This window comes from Haplochromis burtoni, unplaced genomic scaffold (genome assembly GCF_018398535.1).
Source record: "Haplochromis burtoni strain Fernald_Lab_line unplaced genomic scaffold, NCSU_Asbu1 Contig_18, whole genome shotgun sequence".
NCBI lineage: Eukaryota > Metazoa > Chordata > Actinopteri > Cichliformes > Cichlidae > Haplochromis > Haplochromis burtoni.
In genome coordinates this window covers 1,377,669-1,399,752 of record NW_024582379.1, presented here as the reverse complement: position 1 = coordinate 1,399,752, position 22,084 = coordinate 1,377,669, and the positions used below count along the sequence as shown (strand labels likewise).

Sequence of the window (22,084 nt, the reverse complement as noted above, 5' to 3'; positions counted from 1 at the left end):
TCGTTGTAGCCAATCGGATTTATCGCCTGCTTGAGTCGCTCTCCGTTCAGCCAATCAGCACACGGTGAGTCGTCTTATCATTTTATTTCCAGGTTCGGTGGAGAAGGAAGAGGCAACTAGCGAGGTGTTTGCTGCAGGTTTGTGTTTTGAAGATATATATTTGTGCTTTTTGTTGTTGAACTGCACGGCTACTATAATGAGAACTACGCCTTTAATGTTTGTTTGCTCGCTGTGTTGCTTGTTTGGTGCAACCCGCTCTGCTTGGCTGCGTTTGTGCTGAACCGAAATTAAGGCAACATGGCGAAAGTAGCTAGCTGCTAGCGTGCGCGACTTAGTGTACTCTTTGTATTGATCGATTGGTTATATTTTAGCAACTCGTTCACGTTAGATCCGTGTCGCGTTACTGTTCGCATTTGAAGAGCTAAGTGGTGCAGAGTAGTAGGGAAGTTTTAAATTCCAATGTGAGCGCAAGAACTCGAAGCCTTTACCTGCGGGCTGGCTAGCTCCGCCGACGGCTAACCGCACCTTAGGCAACGGTCCCTATGTTAGCTTTAACCGGACCAGCTTACTTTCGATTTGGTCACCAGTTCACTATCTTTTGGCTGCTATTGGTTAATATAGTATATATTACTTATATTAAAAAAACAACCCTCGCCTTGTTGTTTTTAGCAATAAGTTATTTTTTGGTCTGCCATTATATGTTAGTGTTAACTATTTAACTCCTGATTATAAAGCTGTCGCGGTTTCTCCTCTCTTCAGCCAGACAAACCCCGTGCGTGATCACATTACAGCTGATAACATTTAGCAACGGTGTTCATTCTGATAACAGTGGTCTTAGTTGATTATCGGTCACTTCAGATAAAATATAAGAATTTAAACCCATCATTGGTGTTTACCGAACTGTCTTCTCGCGCTCTCTATTTATATGCCATCATTTCAGTATTTTAAATTAGCCTCTCCCTCTCTTTCAGGTCGCAGGAGTTGTTTGGTTCTTGCTCCGGTAGTTCCGCCTCTCAACACGCCCTTGTTCTCCTAATAAATATCGGTGAGTCTCTGGGATCGGCCAGTTTCTTCCATGTCAGTCCTGCGATCTACTTTACTCAGATGATTTGTCTAATTTCTTCATTTTTTTCTTGCTCTTACAATGATAACAAAAAACCTCAGCTCACAGGGGCCAGTTTTCTGCTTCTCCCTCCCAATTGCTACCATCTCTATCCCTGATCGAGGTGTTTGGCTCTTCTATTCTTCTGTTAGAAGACGATGGAGACAGATATTGATCAGCAAGAAGAGGCTTCATTCAGCAACACAGAGACTAACGGTAAAAACCTTATTTTAAAGTTTTGCATGTTGTTTAAATACATCAGATTTTGGACACGGTTGGCAAATCTGTGTATTTGGAGATTAAAGTAATTGCTTTTTTATGTTACAGTAAGGGATCTAAATATTCACTGGTCTATGTTTAAAATTGTGTTTGTGTATTAAAAGAAGTCTTTTCTTTCTTAGATGTGCAGAGGGAGATTTGTATATGTTTAGCTTATAATGGGAGAACAGTTTGAAATCACTTTTCTCTTTCGACTGAATAGTTAATTTATCTTGTTGAAGCGTGTGTGTGCACGTGCACGCTGGCGCAGTGTTGTCATGCTGTGTTTTTATCTCCTTTTGCCAGGTAAGCGCCCCGCTGAGGATGCAGATGAGCAGAAATCATTCAAGCGCTCCAGGAACTCGGATGAGATGGTTGAGCTTCGCATCCTCCTGCAGAGCAAAGTAAATCAGCTTCTCTTTCATTTCACATTTCATGTTGAATCCTTATGTGATTATTTATATTTTTGTCTCATTCTTGTGGGTAGCCCTTCAGTAAGACTGACAATGTCTCCTACTCAGACCATTTTGTTTTTTGTTTTAAATGTATTTTTCATGGTTTTCTTTCTGTTCTCCTCATTACATTTATGCCTTTTGAATAATTAATTTCCAGGCTTCATTATATTCATAAAGTACTTCTCCTCACATTTAATTGTAATGTCTTTTAATTGCAGCACCATAATTAATATTTACTCTTCTTATCTGTTCTTTGTGTTTTTAGAATGCAGGAGCTGTAATTGGGAAGGGTGGCAAAAACATCAAAGCCCTGCGTACAGACGTGAGTACATCTATTCTATGCAGCCTGAATTTTAATTTTGTTTAGGATTTTAATTTTTTATTCGATAGTTTTTCTATCTCTATCTCCTCCTCTCTTTCCACTGGCCTCTAAAACCTGACTAGCCTCTCTTATGGGACATAAGTTTTTGTTTAATTTTTATTTATTTTTTTACAGTAATAGCTATTCAAATATATTTAAATATTTAGCTTTTGTATTTTCTTACATGTAAACAAGGCAGTGCATAGCTGAAGCAAAGTTTCTAAGCCTCCTGTTCATTAGGTCCTCTGACAAACCAGTTGGGGTTGTGTTTATCTTTGTTTTGTTTTTCTTCTCACATAAACATTATGTAATCATCTAAGCTAAACTATCCCTAGGCACAAAGGCTCAATTTCATGTCCATTTGTTTCTTCACAATGATAATTTATTGTCACACTGCTGTTGTGGAAACACTGGTGCTCCTGTTAATTTAAATTTATGAGCACAGTGCTGAGTTTGTAAGGTCACCTGCTGCTCAAGCTAACTTTTTTTTCCCTTCTTTTTTTTGTGTTTAGACAAACAGGCCAGTTGTTAATTCATTGAGTTTCATTGACTTTCTCTAGCCCTCAGCAATTTGTTGTCCCCCTCTTTTCTCACTGTCTCTGGTTTATTCCCCAACATTGAACTCTTCATGATAATGATATGCCATTACCCATTTTCCAATGTCACTTTTCCTCCTTTTCTCTCTTTGACAAACCAATCTCTGAGAGAATCAAATTAAAGTAACATTTGAACAGTGTAGAGCCTGTATATTAAAAATGTATTCCTCTTCCCTCTTCCCTCTCCCCTTGTTTATTATTTTACTGTTTACTTTTTTGCCCACTTCCTCCTCTGTTGCCCATGTTCTGGATGGCCCCTCCTGCGCCCGCCCACCTGACACCCTGGTTGGCCCTGCCCATAATCGTGCCCTGTCCTTAAATGGGCGCCTTACTTGATTGACATCTGTGCTCGAATGGCCCTGGCCCCTGCCCATGCCACGCCCAGTACAAAGCCAGTGTGTCAGTCCCAGACAGCAGTGGGCCTGAGCGGTATGTCCCTAAGCTCCTCCCTCTCACTGCCTGACTACAGGTCAAATAAACAAGAAGAGATGAATAGTCATCCTGCCTCTGTCCAGTCACTGTATTTTTAAACTACCTGTTCATACAATATATTAGCCTGAGTCAAAATGCCTAAATACCTTCATGTCCAAATCTGCCTGTTGATCCAGTAAAAGCCATGTGAACAACCTTTTATATGCCATTTTTAAAGTCACGTCAGCATTTAAACTTAGGCTGGTGTTGTCAGGGTTTTTCTGCCACTATCTTTTTAAATCTTTGCTATAATCTGTGCAATATGTCCATGTGTTTTTGTGGTTTCTTTTTTGTTTGTTTGTTTGTTTGTTTGTTTTTAAATTGATCATCTATCCTCTTTATCTTTCGTGTTTTCACTTCCCTCCCCCTTTCAGAGTGGATATACTGGTGTTATTTTTAATTTTTGTTAGTTTCATGCGCTCACTTGCTTCATCATCTCATTCCTTCCTTATGAAGCCCTTCTTTTATATTGATAAACTACAGTAGTCCATCCATTCTGAAATGCAAAAGGCAAGCTGAGATTCAAGTGTTGTGGTTTTTTGTTTTGTTTTTTTGTTTTCCTTTCCTGTCTTCTGCTTTATCTGAACTTGGTTGACTGCTGAAGCCATTGAAAATACAGGATATCTCTGTCCTGCTCATTTTTGCATTCTTTGGTTTTATATTTATTGCTTCCTCCATCCCCTTAAAAAGCAAACAAAGCAAACTCGAGTGGTGGCAGACTTCATTTACCATGGTGTAATCTGCTCTTTTACTCTTCAACTGCCAACATTCTGCTCCCATGTAAAAACTGTGCTTAAGTTTTCCTCCTCAGTAACTAGTGTTTATTGTACTGTCACTAGGTGGGTGTGGACACCAACATTTTAACTACAAATTGACTGTCCAAACTATTTATTTATTTATTAAAAAAAAAAAAAAAGTTGCGTGTAATTTAAAAAAAAAAAGCGATGGGGTTATTTATTTGATTTTCCTCTGCGCTTTTAAACGTACTGTTTTGCGCATTTTGGGGTCTTTGTGGTCAAAATGTTTGTGGTTTGCATCCACCAAACTCTGCTTTAAGATTTTAGAGTTCTCTTTGGCACCATTGGTGCTCATTCCTGCCAGTTCCTCCTCAAACCTCCCTTGTCTCCCCTCTTCAGTGGTCACCAAATGCAGTCACTTTTCTTTGGGTCCTTTTAATTTTCTCTTTGCTTTCCTTCTCTGGACAAAGACTTTCCTTTTCATTGCATTGTTTGGGTGCCAGCTTTTTGCCAGTTACAGAGGTTAAAAAAACAACCTTGACCTAACATGTAAAGTTTAGAAAACCAAAAAAAAAACTGGACGCAAATATTTAATTTAGCTGTGTTAGTCTCATTGAATCATTATTTGGTGTTTGACAGTTTTTTCTATGGCAAAAAGGGGGATGGTATGAATTCTATAATCTAAAATGTTGTTCCCTTCCTCCTGGGATGCCTTGCCGGCACCCCAACCCCACCCTCTAATTGTTACGCATGGATGAATTCTGAAGCATCCTGAGCATCAGTGCAGACATTGAAACTGTTGGAGAAATCCTGCTGAAGATTATTCCAACATTGGAAGAGGTGAGCACTTTTATACCCCCGTTTTATTTAATTATTTATTTTCCCCCTCTGATTTTAAGTTATTGCAAAACTAGTTGTTGCAAATGTGAGTTGCTTTGAAAATTTCATATGCTTGTTGTAGGTGTGAGCGTGTTTGCCAGTATGTAGTTTTTATGGTCAAACTTCACTGGTTTAAAGGCTTTCTGATTTCATGTGTCGGCAGTCTGATGTGACGATGTATAACACTGTTTCTATGTGCCTCTATCTACCATTAATTGTTTTTTTTTGTTTTGTTTTTTAAAGAATAAATATTAGACTTTTCCCTCTAAGAGTCTAAGCTACATTTCAGGTTGAATGTGCTCATGTGTTCCCATTGGCAATCAGGTGTATGAGGTAATGATGTATAAAATTTGTATTATGGTTTGAATATGTTAAATGTCCCATGCAGTACCAGCAGTACAATGGGATGGATTTTGACTGTGAGCTCCGTCTGCTGATCCACCAAAGCCTGGCCGGTTCTATCATTGGAGTGAAGGGAGCCAAGATCAAGGAGCTGCGTGAGGTATCTTCAAAAAAATGGAGATTTGTTTTTGTTATGTTTGTAAATTTTATATTATTCTTAGACTTGATTTAAATGCCATCTTTTGTTCATCTGTCTTTCCCTAATAAATGGACAGCCTTGGGATTTTGTTAAATGTGCGTGTGCGTGTGCGTGTGCGTGTGTGTGTGTGTGTATTTGTCTCCAGAACACAAAGACCAGCATCAAGCTGTTTCAGGAGTGTTGTCCCCAGTCGACAGACCGTGTAGTTCTGGTTGGTGGTAAAACGGAGAGAGTGGTGGAGTGTATCAAGACTATGCTGGAGCTCATATCTGAAGTAAGGTTATCTATTCTGGAGTAGTTTATTTATTTATGTATTTATCTTTGCAGCTATTTATATATTGAAAATTGCTGATCTATGGGAATTTTTTTTTTTTTTTTTTTTAAGTTGCCTTAGGTTTGGTTGGGAGTTTTAATTCAATATGAAATCCATGATAATTTCACAGAACTTAAACCATATAATAATACATAAATAATAATATTGTTGCACATGATCCTTCTATTTTCTTGGAAATTAAATTGACGCTCTGGGCAGGCCTGAATGTTCTGTTTCCCTGTTTCAGGCTCCCATAAAGGGCCGTACACAGCCCTATGACCCCAACTTCTACGACGAAACGTATGAATACGGTGGTTTTACCATGATGTTTGAGGAGAGAGGGGGTGGACGCAGACCAATGGGAGGTTTCCCAATGCGCGGTAGCCGGTCCAGCCATGGAGAGCGCAGCTTTGACCGAATGCCCTCAAGTAGAGGGGGAAGGGGACCCATGCCTCCGTCACGTCGAGATTACGATGAAATGAGCCCCCGCCGAGGTCCTCCCCCACCACATCCGAGTAGGGTTGGTAGAGGGAGTAGCCGTGGACGCAACATGCCAATGGGACACCCACACAGAGGGTAAGAGATGAGCACAGATAACATGCAGTTTGCTCCCCTGCTTTGCTTTTTCTTGTGCACAAATCAGTCTTGTCCCAAGGCATTCCCACTTAAGTGAGTTTGTTATAATAAGAATACATTGCCCATCTTGTAAGCATTCACTGATTTGCTGAATACTATAGAGCTTAATGACTATAGAGATTGACAGACCACGTGACTTTCGCGCATTGCATGCTGGATACTCGTGGCAAAGCAATGCATCAAACGCAACCATTTGCAGCATCGCAAAACGTTCATTCTCCGGTTCCGATACCTTCTTTCTTTGTCCCCCAAAAAAGTTATGTACAAAACGAAGGAGAACAATGCCGGTCCGTACAAAGACAGACTTTATGAAAAGTCAAAGAAAAGATATGAGGAAAAAATCAAAGGAGTGAAAGGGTCAGACCCTTACGAGCACACAGAGTGGACAAAATATGTTAGCGTGCTGCCCAACTTTCACCACGCCCATATTTATAATTATACGGTTCTTGGAGTGAGTGCATACACTCGTGAAGTTTAGTAACTTCAGGTCACTGCAACAAGCCCAGGTACAGTTTACCGACGGATGGGTGCAGGACCTTGAAATGCACAGTGTAGAACGAAAGACCATCGTACGTATCATAAGTTTACCAGTCTCACAAATCGTCTTCATAAATACACATTCGTTAACCGTTTATTAATAGGACTTTTAAGCTCAACAATAATTAAATAGTAGTGGAAATAATTTCTGGTTCGCATTACAGAAATGTAGCAGTGACAATAATATTGTATGCTGTAATCGTCCTGGGCAATTAGTGATACAAAAAAACCCCTGTTTTATCCTGTGAATAAAAGTGTTTTTGTCAATGTCCCATGGTAATAACAGAAGCGAAACGCAATATTATGTCAGTACAATTCACTATTTATGCACAATAAACAAAGGAGCATAGCGCGACAATTTCTGTTCAGCGCCAGACTTGCTTGTAACCTATATCACCAATTATGTTATAAAAATGACGTATTAACTACTACAAAACATTGACCTTTGTGGAAGTTCTTGGAGCAGACTAACATGTGAGCTGGAGTATTCTGGGACGTTATATTTGGTCTTTGAATGGCTGCAATCCAGGCCATCCGTCGCCTCTTTGTTACTTCGGAAACATGGCTCAAACAATTTCTCTTCAACGACGTAATCCGATAACAACCGATCTCTTTACCCGTCGGCTTCCCATGGCTGTCATGCGACCGGCTATTGCAGTTAATAATACAACAGCTTCTTGACATTTTTGTGTTTCTTTTTATCGCTGTGTAATGTAATTTCAATTGAAAGCCTGCGTGCGCTAGTACCTCTTGCCACGAGTTCCCAGAATCCTTTGGGGTTTTACCCCTGAATGACGTCACATTTTCAATCTCTATATAAACATTTGAGTTCGAAGTTGAGTCCTTTCACTCCTGTTTAGCGCTTCTTGAGTTTGATAGGTTAAAAAAACAGCAACTCTATATTCGAGAGCACTTGCTCATTTTCCTACATGTCCATATACAGAGCTTAATCTCTTCAGGTGCCTTCTTTCCATTCAGATGCGTTCTGTTTAGGGTCAACTTGGTTCAGTTGTCTTGTGTAAGACGAACTAAGTCCAGTATTCTGTATGTTATTGAGTGGCTATCATTTCATTAAGTGTATGTGCTCATCATTGTCTGGGTGTGTTTGTATCTTTTTTTTTTTTTTTTTTTTTTTTTTTTTTTTTTTTTTTTTGCGTTTATTTGTTTTTGCCGACCCCCATCTCCATCTTGCCCACAGAGATGATCGTTACTATGACTCGTACCGCGGCTCAGATGAGAGGTCAAAGTAAGTTTCTGCCCCTAAACCTTTGACTAAACCTCCTAACTAATCTCAACAGGGATACTTTGACATTCTGATTTTCAGTTGGTTTGTATTATCTGCATTTGTCACATTATAAGTAGATGTTCTGTAATTCACTTCATGTTAACGCCAGTGGGATTTTGCCCATCGGTCTGTGTTTGGAGTGATTCGCTGCTGCTGAAAGCCTAAATTTACATTCACAAATGAAATGGACAATTTGTCTGGAGTTTATGAAAATTAATTGTTAAGGTATCCCTACATGTTTCCTCTGCTCTACACATTTTTCTGCTCATTTTCGAGAAACTAAAAGATTTACTCTTCTTTCGTATTGCTAACTACTAAATACTACAGTTTGTTTTTTAGTACCCTAACCTTCATTCACATGTTCAGCCCATTTATTTGGAGTGCTTTGTAGGACAGTACAGCAACACTGTATGACAAGCTCTTTCTTGTGATGGTAACACATTCATTGTGCTACTCATTAGATGGTTATTTTGTGGTGGTGTGTGAGGGTCATGTGCTGATGTGATGCTTGTCACTTACAGCCCCTGCTAAGAGGTATGCTTTCACATGCCAGCTTTTGATTTAAAAATATTTTTAATATATAGAGATGTATAATTTTGCTTCATTTTGGACTCTTAAATCCAACCTGAAGTAAACCAATTTAAGAAAATTATGTTGGGTGTCAAACTATGGGCGGGGCTATTAAAAATTCTAAAATGTAAGCTCTGCGATGACAAAACAAGAACAAAGCTATTATGATACCCTGACAGTAGCCTTGTTGATGATATCTCTAAGACTTTTTTATTATTAACAAAATGTGGGGAAAGAGTGTAGCAAAAGCACTACATGATATTAAGTTATGATGAGACTTTTATCACAACATTAACATCTGTGCATGTATGTTCTTAAGAAAAGAAAAAGTACGAAGTACATCCAAATGTGTTTCTTCAGTCTTCTTTATTTTAGCTCAGTCGTGTAGGGGGGGGAAATTCAGCAGCCCTTGGCTCTGATCATCATCACCACCACCTGTCACTCCTCTCACCATAACACTGTCAGAGCTGTTCCTGTTACTGTGTGGGAAGATGGCTGAGAGGAAATGTGTTTATACTGTAATCTTGCTCAGCGTGTGTGTGCAGTTTGACCTGGACCAGAAATTTTCTTTGGAATGTTGTCAAGCATTTTTCTAAGCTTTTTCTATTTCTTTCCACCCCAACCCACATCTCCCTCTCTCTGTGTTTCTGCCCACCCCTCCCTTCCATCACCAGTGACAGAAGAGGCAGACCGGATCGCTACAGCGATAGCATGGTTAGTGACCCTTTGCTAAATGCATGCGGCTCTGGTACTAGCATCTCATTGGGTGCCAGCGTCCACAACCTAGCATACTTGTTGGTCCTGTCGCCACACAATATGCTGTGATTGTCCCATTATCTTGTCATGACAATAATGGTTTATCAAGTCAGCATGTGATCAACTGCCATAACCAGAGGGATTTGTTTCTAGGTTTTCTTTCTGTACGTCTGTCTGATTGAGGCGAATTTCTTAAAATTTGGCACAAGTTTGTTTGAACTAGAGTATGAACTGGTTTCATTTTGGCGGCCAAAGATCAAAAATAGTTTGAAACAGTTCATTATATATTGTGTAATTATGTAACCATGGAACTGATCATAAATGCCAAAGAGTATAAAATGGTTAAGTGATAACTTTACATACAGAAGGGCAGGGCTGGGCAGGATGTAAATTGAAATTTGATTGGTTGGCGGAAGGATAAAATAACAAGGTGGTAATTCTAGTTGACATTACGTTGTCACTCGTGCAAATGAATGTGCATACACTCAAATGAGCCATGGATCCAAGCTAGCTTTTGCATGGTGTAAACCATCCCACCAAATGACCGTAATCACCACAGCCGGAGACACCCCATAATAATCAGCTATAATTGCCCTCTTACTGTGTACTTTTCACGGCCAGCCTGTTTTTCCTGTAAAGTGAGGGAGGATGTTGGAAGGGTAGGGAGGTAGGGGGTGGCCGTGGTTGGTTGCTAAGCACTAATAATGCTTTGTTGACAGACTGGAAGGTCTCTCTCCCTCATTCTCCCTCTCCCTCGTTCTCCCTCTCTGAGAGCTGGCAGGATACTGCCTGCCGTTGCTCAGCAACAGCTATTTGAATTGCTTGTTGCCCTGGTGACAGCAGCAGCTGAATAGCAGCTGAAAATGGGGGCTGATGGAGATGCAAGGAGAGATGGGGAGGGGGGATGGAGGGAGAGAAGGAGGAGGAGTCTGTATTATGGATGAAATACTGGGTGGCTTTTAGTTTAGTCTACTCCATGGGTGCTGCAGCTTTAGCATCCGTGCATTTTTGCGTACGATCTGTGGGATGTAAAGATGAAAGGACTTCATTGTGCTGTATGTAACCGGTCTGTGTTTCTGTGTGTTTCTTACAGAGTGGCGGAGGATATGGTAAGTGCTAAACATCCTGTATTGCGTGACAAGGATGTGGTTACAATGCTGTTAACGTCTTAATCAACAGTACAGGTTGGAGAATTCTTAATAATTTAGTGTGGTGACAATAATTTTCTCATATGTTACAAATATAAATGGGCTAAAAGGATATTGCAGCTAATGAATTTGGGATGTTAATTTAAATCTGTATTGTGAATTTTAAAGAAATTTGTTTGCAATGACATTTGATTTTAAACATGTTTCCAGCAAATGTTAAGGATTAGGTAGAGATTTAAATATGATTTAACACATTTCTTGATTTCTTTGCCATATGTACCCACTTATGGGTTTAAGTTTAGTATCAAGGGGGGTCATTTGAACAACTGTTGGCCTGTCTTGGTGGTGATCACTGAGTGTTCTTTTTGTTTCCTCTTCTGCTCAGATAACAGTTCCTCATGGGATAGCTACCAGTCAGGTGAGCCTCTACACTTCATCAGTCAACGTGATTAGAAAAGATTGCTTTTTTTCTTTCTTTCTTTTTTTTTTTCTTCCCCCTTTTCTTACCTTTCCTCTTCTTCTTGCCATCAGGTGGTCGTGGCTCCTATAACGACATGGGTGGCCCTGTCATTACCACACAAGTGACGATCCCTAAAGATGTGAGTGAATGACAATATAGAACTGTAAACTTACACCTAAGGAAGATCTGTTTTATTTGTCTACTGTGCCCCATATTATTAAAGATTGGAACTGTACATTGCAATCCAAGCATGTTATCTGCACTCTGTCATTATCATTATGACATTTAAGTGGCATTTAATTTTTTGTGTGTGTGAGAGTTGCTGTTAGGTGTGCAGCAGCTAAAATTTGCCAACAGAATATCCATAGTAGACAAGTCATTTAAGGGCCAATTATTGGTTTTATTAAAGAACTAACCACTACCTAAAATAATTTCAAGATGTATTTTCATTGATTTTTTTTTTTTCCTGAGTAAAGCTTTTCTGTGTTTTGTGTCTCCAATTTGGATTTGTCAACCTACACGCACCTTTAGTCACAGAACCTAAAATAATTTAACATTTTGCCCGCCCCCTGTTCACCACCCCTCTTTTTTTTTTCTTTTTTTTTTTTACTCTGTACAGTTGGCTGGCTCTATCATTGGTAAGGGAGGCCAGCGGATCAAACAGATCCGCCATGAGTCTGGGGCCTCCATCAAGATTGATGAACCTCTGGAAGGTTCTGAGGACCGAATCATTACCATTTCTGGCACCCAGGATCAGATCCAGAATGCCCAATACCTCCTACAGAACAGGCAAGTCCTGGCATGGGCTCGGTATATTCCAGTGACTTTTATCCTGTTTTCGATTTAGAAATTCTTGGTCTAGCATGCTAGTGGTAGTTATATCTTCAAGTTGTGTTTATAAGGCTCAGTAACTTGTAATGTTAGTTTTGAACTTTTAGAAAACCTCAGTCAAACTGTTCAGTGGTCAACTGACCTCTCATGAGTGAGGGTTGCATCATTAAAAGTATAATGCAACCCTCTCAGAAAGTGCATTCTTGTTTACTTATGCTGAGAAGAGCTGCTCATGTGTGAAAGATTAATTTTCCCTCACTTCATTGAACCTCACATTAATAGGGGAAAGGTTTGGTTGAGGTTGTAAATATGTTATATTGAAATTACATTCTGTTAGTCCACTTTTCGTTGGGTTTCTGAAATTCTGTTGCCTGCTGTCTTTTCTTCACTAACCCCCTTCCTTTCTTCCCATGCAACGTGCAACTAGTACAAACCTTCCTCTTACATGAAATGGCTGTGACGGAACAGACAAGCTTTAACAGCTGTTGTACATATCACGTAACATGTTTATTTTTGTTTTTGTTTTAAGGGTTGATGTGATAGGCATATTTCGTTGACTGTCACATCTGTCCCCTGAAATATGATTGTTAAATTATTATGGGAAAAAAAAGGCAGAAAAAAGAAAACAGTCCGTTTGCCATCAGAGCCGTTTCACTGTGAAGCAGGGAGTGGATTGATTCTTCCCCTGGCTGCTGCTGTGTGGAAGACTAGTGATTTTGTTGTTTTTAGTTAGAGCAACCGACAACAAATCACAGTCTGCCAAATAGCACAGGCTCCTCCTCTTCTGTCTCCCTTGGCAACCAGTAGGCACGTATAATACACACTACTTCCTTGTTGATGCTACTGCCCGAATGCTAATACAGCTGTAGACCTGCCGCCCTTTCTCTTGAGTAGGGTAGTGTTGCCATGCTAACTAACCCTTCCTCCCTCTTCCTTTCTCTCCTTCCTCCCTTTCAGTGTGCTGCACCTGCTTAGACACAAGGGCTAACCACACCCTGCTATTTTCCTCGTCTTCCTCATTCTCTTTCAGGCACTTCAGTCACATCTTCATCCTCTCTTTCCTCTGCCTCTCTCCTATTTGCTGTCTCTTTCCACTCCACATTCATGCTCCCACTCATATTTACAATTCCATTGGCTTGCAATGTGCAACGTTTCTTTTTTTTCTTTTTTCTTTTTTTTTTCTTCCCCCCCCCCTTTGTGTGTGTTGTTTATTTTCTCACTCTTTTTATTTCAGTGTGAAGCAGTACTCTGGTCATTTGCTGTAGACCAAGGAGGCTCAAAGTGAAGAAGAATGAGATTGCCCCTCCTTCCTCAACCTTTCTGCCCTTCCCAGCACATCACCTTCAGACTATTCTGGATTGTGGGTGTCTTTTGGTTTTTTCTTAATCTTATTTTTGTATTTTTTAATGAAATAAATGTCCAACATTCCTGTGCATAAGAGAAAATGTAGATGTTCTGCATTTTTAAGAGTGTAATCCATTAGTTTATCAGATACACACTTGCTTTTTTCTAACACAGATAACAAATTATCCTTCAGACTTTTCACAGAAATAAACATAACCTTTATTTTTTGGATGGCTTTGTGGTTTTTTTTGTTTTTGTTTTTGTTTTTTTAAATGACGCATGTGTGTTTGTGACTTGGTGGAAATCTATCTTTTGTGCGTACATGTAAGCACATGTCAGCGTGTGTGGGTTTGGTGTGCTTTCTGTAGTCTATATTGGTTCCTTCGCACCCAGTTGTACTACATTACCACTCTGTGCAACATGCAGAACGTAAGCTTATTCTTTTTATTTTATTTTCGCGAGCTGTGGGGGACTTAACCCTTTCAGACTGGATTTTTGGGATGTTTATGTTGGGATTTGTGTGAATATAGCAGTTGTCTGATGAAACAGCTGAAATCTTTGATTTTTTTTTTTTTCCTCACAAATGGGGAAAAATGTAGCTAGAAATTTGTTGGCATTTTATTAGAACGTTGGAAGGAGAAGAGGGGGAAAAAAAAAAAAAAGGATATTGAACCTCATTGTCCCTGCAGTTTCCTGCTCTCCATGTGCCCATGCTGTAGACTCCCCATTTTCAAATTATAAGATGAATAAAGATGATGCCACTTTTTACTAAATCTTGAACTTCTGTTTTTATTAATTCACATTTCTGGTCTATATCAGTTTCTAAGTGTCTTTAGTTAAATGCTGTTTTATTAATATACTGCCAAACACAACAACAGTTGCTTAAAGGCACTTTATATTGTATGATAAAGACCCAACAATACTGCAGGCATGTGATTGAAGAGTGAGTATGTGAGTGCAACCTCAGATGAACAACATGACATATCACACTCATTATTTAACAAAACATTCAAATTGTAGACCGTGTGCTTCTGTAGAACCATTTTCTGTACAACTGTCAGTCTGATGATGTTGTGGAGGAATTTTGGCCCAATCTTCATTACACATTGGGTTCATTTTATTGAGATTTCTGTGTATTCGTTTATACAGAGTTCTCTTGGACGGTGCTCCAGAAGTCTTGGATGTGGTTTTTTCAGATAAAACTTTGCAAACAGAAACCACGCTGTCATGTTTTTAGAGAGAAGAGGCTTTCTTCAAACCTGGCAACCGTTCCAAACAAGTCATATTTGTTCAGTCTTTTCCTAATTGTGTTGTCATGAACGTCAACACTGATGGAGGACTGTAATGTCTGAGATGTATCTCTTGGGGTTTTTTGAGCATCTGAGCATTTCACAGGAACTTGTATTCCTGGGAATATGGGTAACTATAATGTTTGGAAATGACCTTTTAACCCTTGTCAGACTGATCTTAGAGAAGCAACAGTTGCTTCTCTAAGATCATTGCTGATGTCTTTCTTCTTTGGCAATTTGTTAACGCACACCAGAATGCTCCAGACAAATACACTACTATAACTTGTGCTTTTGTAGAGGTGCTCGCACCTGCTGATGATAAATACATTTGCTCACCATCACCTGGCCACAACTTCATTTTTCATACAGAAGCAGTAAGAGTGTGCTTAGTTTTTCACACACTGACTACATCTTGGGTTAGTTTCCGTTAGATAACACCACGATGTAATATGGCATGTGTTGTTGTTCATCTGAGGCTGTATTTACCTCATTTTAACACCCAGCAAGAACCACATTTTATATTCAGACGTGTAAAACCTTAGGACTGAAAGAGAGTGGAATTTATTTCACTTTCTTTAATATGAGTCTTCCCCCCCCCTAAAAATAAATAAATAAAAAGAAAATAAATAAATTCCAAATATTTTCCGGTGAGTTCAAGAAAAGCAAAATACACTCACAATAGACTCTCGGAGTAAATGTATGAAAGTTTGACTGAATAATTACTCAGATTGTTTTGTTATTAAAATTTTTACTTAATAATTTTGTGTTGATCATACTCAGCCAGCAACTTAAAAAACAAATAGAGAAGTTAATTCTTATTGGCTCACCAGATCGTCCTCATGTGGTGTTATTACAGTCATTTACCTCAAATCCCCTCAAACCATGAGATTTATGCCACCATGTTTGAGACATTTTTACACTAGCAGGCAGTTGGAACGGACGTTGCTTTGTTGTTTCCTCTCTTAGCTTCTTGTGATTGGTTCACTAACCAGCTAAGGCCACAAGCGAGGCTCTGATTGGTCAATAGCTGGAAACCAGGTAGTGGGAACAGTAGAGCGCGGGTGTCGTGCTTTCGTCGGTGAGTAGCAACAGTTTGCACAGGAATAAAAAAAAGTACTGCTGCCCACTGCGTTTATGTTAGAACACAGTTTTTATTATTTAATGACGATGACTGTATACGCTCAGAAATGTCCTTAATGGTCGTGAAACTCCTGAGACCGCGTGAGTGCTCCGGTAGTTGCACTTTGCACCTACAGGTTTCTCAGATAAACGCGATGGCGTAAAATTGGCCTGCATAACAAATAATTAAACCTTAAAAATGAATGAAACATATAAGTGAGAGGCAAATCATGTTCACTGAGGAGAGGAGTAGAAAATGGGGTTCATTCAGCAGGCAACCGGAGCTGTGCGTCACTGCGAACATTAACGCACAGTCATCAGATACTTGAGAACTCCTGGAGGGGTGTAATTGTCTTCTTTTAGGGAAAAGGAATAGGAGTGACGTCGGTCAGACATGCGTCGCTTTTATGTTTGAAGTGCTTACACAGGATGAATACCTGAACCTTCAAAATAAATCCACGTTTCTTTTAAATGTTGGCCCAAAGCACTTCATTGTGGAGAATGTTATTAGACGATTTTTGTTCTTTTTTTATAATCTGCATCCATTTTTTGGTCATTATTTTTATTATTTCAAATAATGAATCTTTAGTTTGTAAAGGACTTACTCAATCCATACATGTTTCATCAGCTCTAGTCTTTGCATATATTAAAGATAGATGTGTTTATCCCCACACTTACATTATTGGACTCTTATTTCCACAGAGGAGTGCATTCATACTATGCATGCTTGTTTTAATTTCTGCTCCTTACAGTCTCCATCATGGAGAAGCCTCTGTTACCACGAGAGTCTGGCCAGTTCATAGCAGAGCAGAGTCGGGATGTGTTTGTCGAGGATGAAGGAGTGCAGAAGGTGGCGGAGATGCTTTACGGTCTCCAACACAGTGACGAGCTGACAGCCAGTGGCTGGAAGAAAGCAAATCCATTGGCCCCAGCACCCACATCTGACCAGGGGAGTGTACTAGTACCCAGGCTATGAAAAGATTCTTCATAGTATACAGTATTGTGCAAAAGTGCTGAGCCATCCTTCATTTCTTTATGTTTTGCTTCCAAGGAGCCAGAGTTTCTTGCAATGTTTTAAAATGGTTTTAAGCAATAGTTCTTCAGTCCTTCTGAAAACCTTTCAGAAGATTTTCTTCCATCATTTTCATCATTTTTTTCCCACCAGTTTCTGGTTTTCTATCAGTCCTGAATATCCCTATCTACTGTCTCTGTCTTTGGCGGTTCATCAGTTTTCCCTCCAGATGTCGACCTCTGTGTGTTCCCTAGTTTTTCCCTTGGTTATACCTATATATAAGTTAGACCAAGCATTATATCTGCTATAGTCAGGGGTGCACATAAGTGGTCCGCAGGTGCGCATTCACTGTCAAAATAAAAGACGCGCACCTGATAAGAAGTTGCAATGCGCGTTTGCGTCCATATAAAAGGCAGTGTTTTTTTCCGCTAGAGTGGGATTTTCACGGCATATTCTGCACCACATCTCTGTGCGTTCATCATTTGTTTGAAGCCCGCTCACCTCCTGCAACCACTTTTCCGAGAATACGTGCTTCTTTTGCGGTTCTGACTCCTTCTGAAATTTCGTTGGAGGTGGAGGAAAACCAAAGTAATTGCTTAAAGGAGCTTCTTCGACATTTTTAAGAGTTCTAAACAAACGTCTGTCCTCCTCCAGAAAATCTTATGTACGCAAACGAGCGTTGCAACTTCTTATCTGGTGCGCGTTTTTTTTTATTTTGACAGCGAATGCGCACCTGCGGACCACTTATGTCCTGACTATAGTGCTATGCCGAAGTCTTGAGTCACCCCTCATTTCTTTATATTTTGCTTCCAGAGAGCCATATTTTCTTATAATTTTTTGAAGTGCTCTTGAGAAATTCCCTTTTAAGCTGTCTTTGGGCATTGGCTGCTTTTTCACTTCATTTAAGTCCGGTCCTTGTACCTAGCCATAATAACTTAGTGGTTATTATTGTGAAATTTAAAAAAGAAAAGAAAAAAGGTTTTAAGGGGGGTTTATGTAATAGTTGCAGCTAATCAGGTGGTGAGATTGTGAATATGTGTTGCTTTACTCTGTTTTATATTACTATAAATATAAAGTATTAAGGTTTTCAACTGTTGTCTGGACACAATGAAGGATTTATGAAATGATTGTATCTACTGACATCCAGAATTAATCAAAAAGACAGTAGCTGCAGTGGTCTTTGATTGTATTTTGTATGGGTACAGGTTTTTAAAATATTGACTAAAACACTAATTTAATACAAATTTTTAAAACCTCAGTGGAGAAACCCTGTCTCTTTTGGACAGTGTGTTACAGTATATTCACTTTTCTTTCCTTTTTTTTTTTGTATACTTTCTTAATAATTTGTGCAATTTACCACTGCAGGCATTGAACTGGGTATTTGTAGTAGACACCATGAACTTTTCCTTTTGGCCAGAGGAAGAAACGCAGCAATGTGAGGTGACTTATAAAGGCACCACATACACAGGCTACATGACCCTGTGTGCTGCCATCACCAGAGCCATGGAAGAAGGTAAGAGTACATACCTGTACATCCACTTAGTTACTATATTATACAGACTTATAGAAAATAGCAGTAGGCAACTCACAGCACTTTCTATTTTAAGGTAAAGACTCTTCAGCATTATACATAGAAAGCCAGAAATGTAACAATCCTTGATGAGCATAAACATGAAGGATGGAAATGTCAGATTTATAAATTGTTTGCCGCTGTGACTGTTTGCAGCAAAGTTACAACCATGCTCTTACCTTTACTTCATACATAATTTTAGGTGTTTTAATCCTAGTCTCTGGAGAACAAAATGTATATTTTGATTGTCCCTCTATTCTGTGCAGTTTTGTTATTACCCATTATCGTGTTTGTGCCCTTTATTTGAACTACGACTGCTGGGAAATTGCTTGTAGCTCTGCATGTGCCTGTGCATCATTTATAATTAGCATGAATGACTCCGGATATGAATCAATTATGTCTCATATGGAATAGCTCTCAGTGTGTGGTCGCCATGGCCTTTATAATTACAAGAGATTTTCTCAGAAAAGCACAGGTAGTTTGGCTCCAGTGTGAATCTCGGGGTGGGGGGTTGACAGCGTGAGATCAGAGCAAATTATGTATTTTGAGTCTATTGTGAGCAATGGCCACTGTCAAGTTATATTCTTATTATTGCACACCGAGGGTAGCTCCTGTTTTAAGATTAATCCACCTAGCACCTTCTCTTCTCCACACTCCACAGGTGTACCTATTACTGATCCAAAGTATTTCTCTCAGATGAACGTGGAGGAGTTGGGACGTGTCCTTCGGTCAGACAATGAAACACCCATGCCGATGCTGCAGGAGCGTCACCAGGTTCTAATATTAATACGATATTCAAATAATGATTCAATTGGTCAATATATGGATTTCAGTAATGCTTCAGTTTTGATTTTACTTTGCTTTTTTACTTTCTTTAAATCTAAAAGCTGTCTTTTCAGTCAGGGCAGTCTCAGCATTGACAAAATGAAAGGAGTGCTTTTTAAAGCAACAGTGACTTTTTCTTTTAGAAATAAACAAGGTTTTACATTCCTCTATTCAACAGACTGAATAAGGATGGCGCGTTTTTATATCCATCACGGTACATATATTCATATTTGGCACATTTTTCTGCCTTTCTTTATATGAAACGTCAAATTTTATTTTGATATTAAGCAAGAAAAGTGATTTTATGGTTCAATTAATTATTGAGTCTGTTAGTTTTGTTACATTTATAAACACAAATTTAAATTGTGGCGCTTTCTGCCTGTTACATTTAAAGAAGCCACCTGCTGAATCTTTTTAACAAGGTGCTGACAGAAGGCGGCCGTGTGCTGCTGGAACATGGTGGAAGCTTCCGCAGTTTTATCAGCCAAGCCGGAAACGACGCCCAGAAGATGGTGGAGCTCATTGTGCAGAAGATCCCCTCTTACAGGGATGAGGCTACATATGAGGTGAGAGTTTAGCAGGATCATTGTACAAATTAGGAACCTCTTCTAATTGGGAATGTGCAAAAAATAAAAGAGACGCCCTCTATTTGCTGCACTAGTTTGGCTTTTCAGAAATGTCAAGTTGGTACAAGAGGAAAGGGTTGGAATGATTAACTTATTTACAGGTTTTTAGATACTAAAACAATCACTTATGGTTGAATAGGTCCCAGTGAGCAAGCATAAAACTGTAATTTCCCCAAATATTTGGAAAACTGATCTTTTTATTAGTACGGAGCATAAATACATAACTGTGCAGATACTTTGAGTTTTCAGCCTAATGATACAGCCTGTATATTGCTTTATAGATTATGCACAATGCATAATACATATTAAATGCATATATGAAATATATGTGATCAAATATATGCATTTGGAGAATTTAAAATAAATTGTGATGTGAGAGTTCCACCTCCTGGTCAAATACAGTGCAGCAACACTGATGCTGTCAGTTTATTATACAGTCAGAGGAGAGCATTATACTCTTCGACGTTATTTCTTTAATTTTATATTTGTGTAAGAACACCTGCCAAATTATAAATATTTGTGGCCTAAGGACAAATACGATGTTGATATTTTGTCACTTTCTTGGTTGTGTAAGGGTAAAAGGATTTCATTCTACAAGCGAGCCCAGATTCTTGTGGCAGATTACTGGGGCCTCATGGCGGCCAGAGGACAGGGTGACATCATTAACATGGACTGGCTCACCATGTTTGCTGACTACAGGGTTCCTCAGGCGCTTGTCTACTTAGGAGCTCTACGATACTCTGATACGCTGATGCAGGCGTTGAAGAACGGTGAGACAGTAGTGTGTCTATGCACTTGTTTCTTACTGAAGATAATATTTCAAATCACGAGATATAATTGCTTTCAGGTGAGCTTCTGTCTTCAGGAGACCAGAGAGAAGTAGAGATCCGAGGTTGTTCCATTTGGTGCGTGGAGCTGATCAAAGACCGTCTCCACAAGCTGGTGCAGGAGAGAGCTGGACAGCCCTGCAGTGTGAACTCGGTTATCATCGACTTTTACCTGTGGCCTTACGCCAAGCAGCACCACAAAGAGATGGCCCACATTCCCATACACCACACACGCTGTATTTACTATTGATGAGCTGGCTGGCAGCCGTACATACAGGAGGCTGCACTTCTCAGTCTGCCGCTCGCTGGGCTGAAGCCAAGCACATCTCTGTGCCAGGTATACATACAAACAGACTTCTCTTTGGCTGCAGTGGAAACAGCTGTGAAGTGTTAATGCAGCGTGTCTTTCTGAGTGGGCACTGCTGTTCATTTCCGGTCTCAAATATGTCGGTCATATTTTCTCACAAACCTCTCGATGTGGAGAAAATGATCATATTATGCCAATCTGCGTATGCTCTGCAAGTATATAACAGTCTAACAATAAATGATATTCATCAAACTGGAGGAGGATTAGAGTACTTTGGTTTTTGATACTGTCTTTCTTTTTTTAAAAGGAGTGTAATCAGAGTGTTTTTTAAATTCAGTGTAGTCAGTATTATGCATTTCATGAGTGCAAATGGATAAGCCCGATGTTAACATGCAGCTCTTTTTACTTCTCTCTTTTTTTTCTTGGTAACATAAAGCCTTTGGTCATTTCTCTTTTCAGTGAAATATTATTTAATACAAGTTATATAGAGGCATCTTGCTTTCTGCTCCTCTTTGAAAAGGGAACAGAAAAAAGTGACAGCCTGCACTGAATATAGCAAAAATGTGATGAAAGATGGAAACCTTCCTCAGATGAGAGATTTCTGCAGTCTGCATAATGAAGGAGTACAGATATTGTGTTAAGCTGAATATTGAGAGGCTTAAGCTAAAATTTGAAATAATAATAATAAATTATCTAGCAGATGCAGTCTGCCTGAAAGGTATACTGTATTATTAGGATGATAGCATGTGGTATAATAGATTTCATGTATTTTCTTCGTGCCAGCTGAGTTTGTTAGATGGGGTGCTCTGCTGTTGTCCAGTAAGTGATGCAGAAGGTGGTCAGGATTACCCATGACCCATCGCACAGTTTGTGCAGTGATCTCCTCTCCACCACAGCTAGAATAGTGTCCAACTTGCAGCCAATCACAGAGCCTGCCTTCCTGATCAGTTTATGCAGTCTGTTAGTGTCACCAACCCCGATGCTGCTCCTCCAGCAGACCACAGTGAGGTAAGCTGCGCTGAGCACAACAATCTGTAGGAAAAGCTCCAACATTTTGCTGCACACATTGAAGGATCTCAGCTTCCTTAGGAAACGAGTGTGCTCGTTCCCCTCTTGTAAACAGCTTCTGTGCACTCCTCCACTTTATCCCAGGACAGACATGGCCTGTTTCACCACACTATACCTTTGAACATGGAAACATTTCTGTTTCAGAATTCTTGTACATCTAA

At 39.5% G+C, this 22,084-nt stretch overlaps 2 protein-coding genes across 4 annotated transcripts; both read left to right on the top strand.

The window, feature by feature from the left end:
* The first annotated feature begins 60 nt into the window (after positions 1–60).
* Positions 61–14,053, top strand: hnrnpk (heterogeneous nuclear ribonucleoprotein K). Of its 3 annotated transcripts, none has more exons than XM_005916179.3 (17): positions 62–137; positions 972–1,045; positions 1,165–1,318; positions 1,667–1,764; positions 2,081–2,137; positions 3,158–3,201; positions 4,748–4,820; positions 5,248–5,361; positions 5,546–5,674; positions 5,961–6,289; positions 8,085–8,132; positions 9,416–9,455; positions 10,591–10,606; positions 11,031–11,063; positions 11,177–11,244; positions 11,725–11,894; positions 13,171–14,053. In XM_005916179.3, the coding sequence occupies exons 3-17, from the start codon at positions 1,261–1,263 to the stop codon at positions 13,199–13,201; spliced, it is 1,308 nt and encodes a 435-aa protein (XP_005916241.1). In that variant the 5' UTR covers positions 62–137; positions 972–1,045; positions 1,165–1,260; the 3' UTR covers positions 13,202–14,053. The 3 variants fall into 3 exon arrangements, with proteins under 3 accessions (XP_005916243.1, XP_005916241.1, XP_005916242.1); XM_005916180.3 differs by having other exon boundaries at positions 63–137; positions 1,255–1,318; XM_005916181.3 differs by lacking the exon at positions 8,085–8,132 and having other exon boundaries at positions 61–137.
* A 1,493-nt stretch (positions 14,054–15,546) lies between these two features.
* On the top strand, positions 15,547–21,112 carry cunh9orf64 (chromosome unknown C9orf64 homolog). Its single transcript, XM_005916174.2, has 7 exons — positions 15,547–15,647; positions 16,441–16,637; positions 18,066–18,213; positions 18,932–19,044; positions 19,518–19,661; positions 20,296–20,491; positions 20,569–21,112. Exons 2-7 carry the CDS (start codon positions 16,449–16,451, stop codon positions 20,796–20,798), a joined length of 1,020 nt encoding a protein of 339 aa, XP_005916236.1. The 5' UTR covers positions 15,547–15,647; positions 16,441–16,448; the 3' UTR covers positions 20,799–21,112.
* The last annotated feature ends 972 nt before the right edge of the window (positions 21,113–22,084 follow it).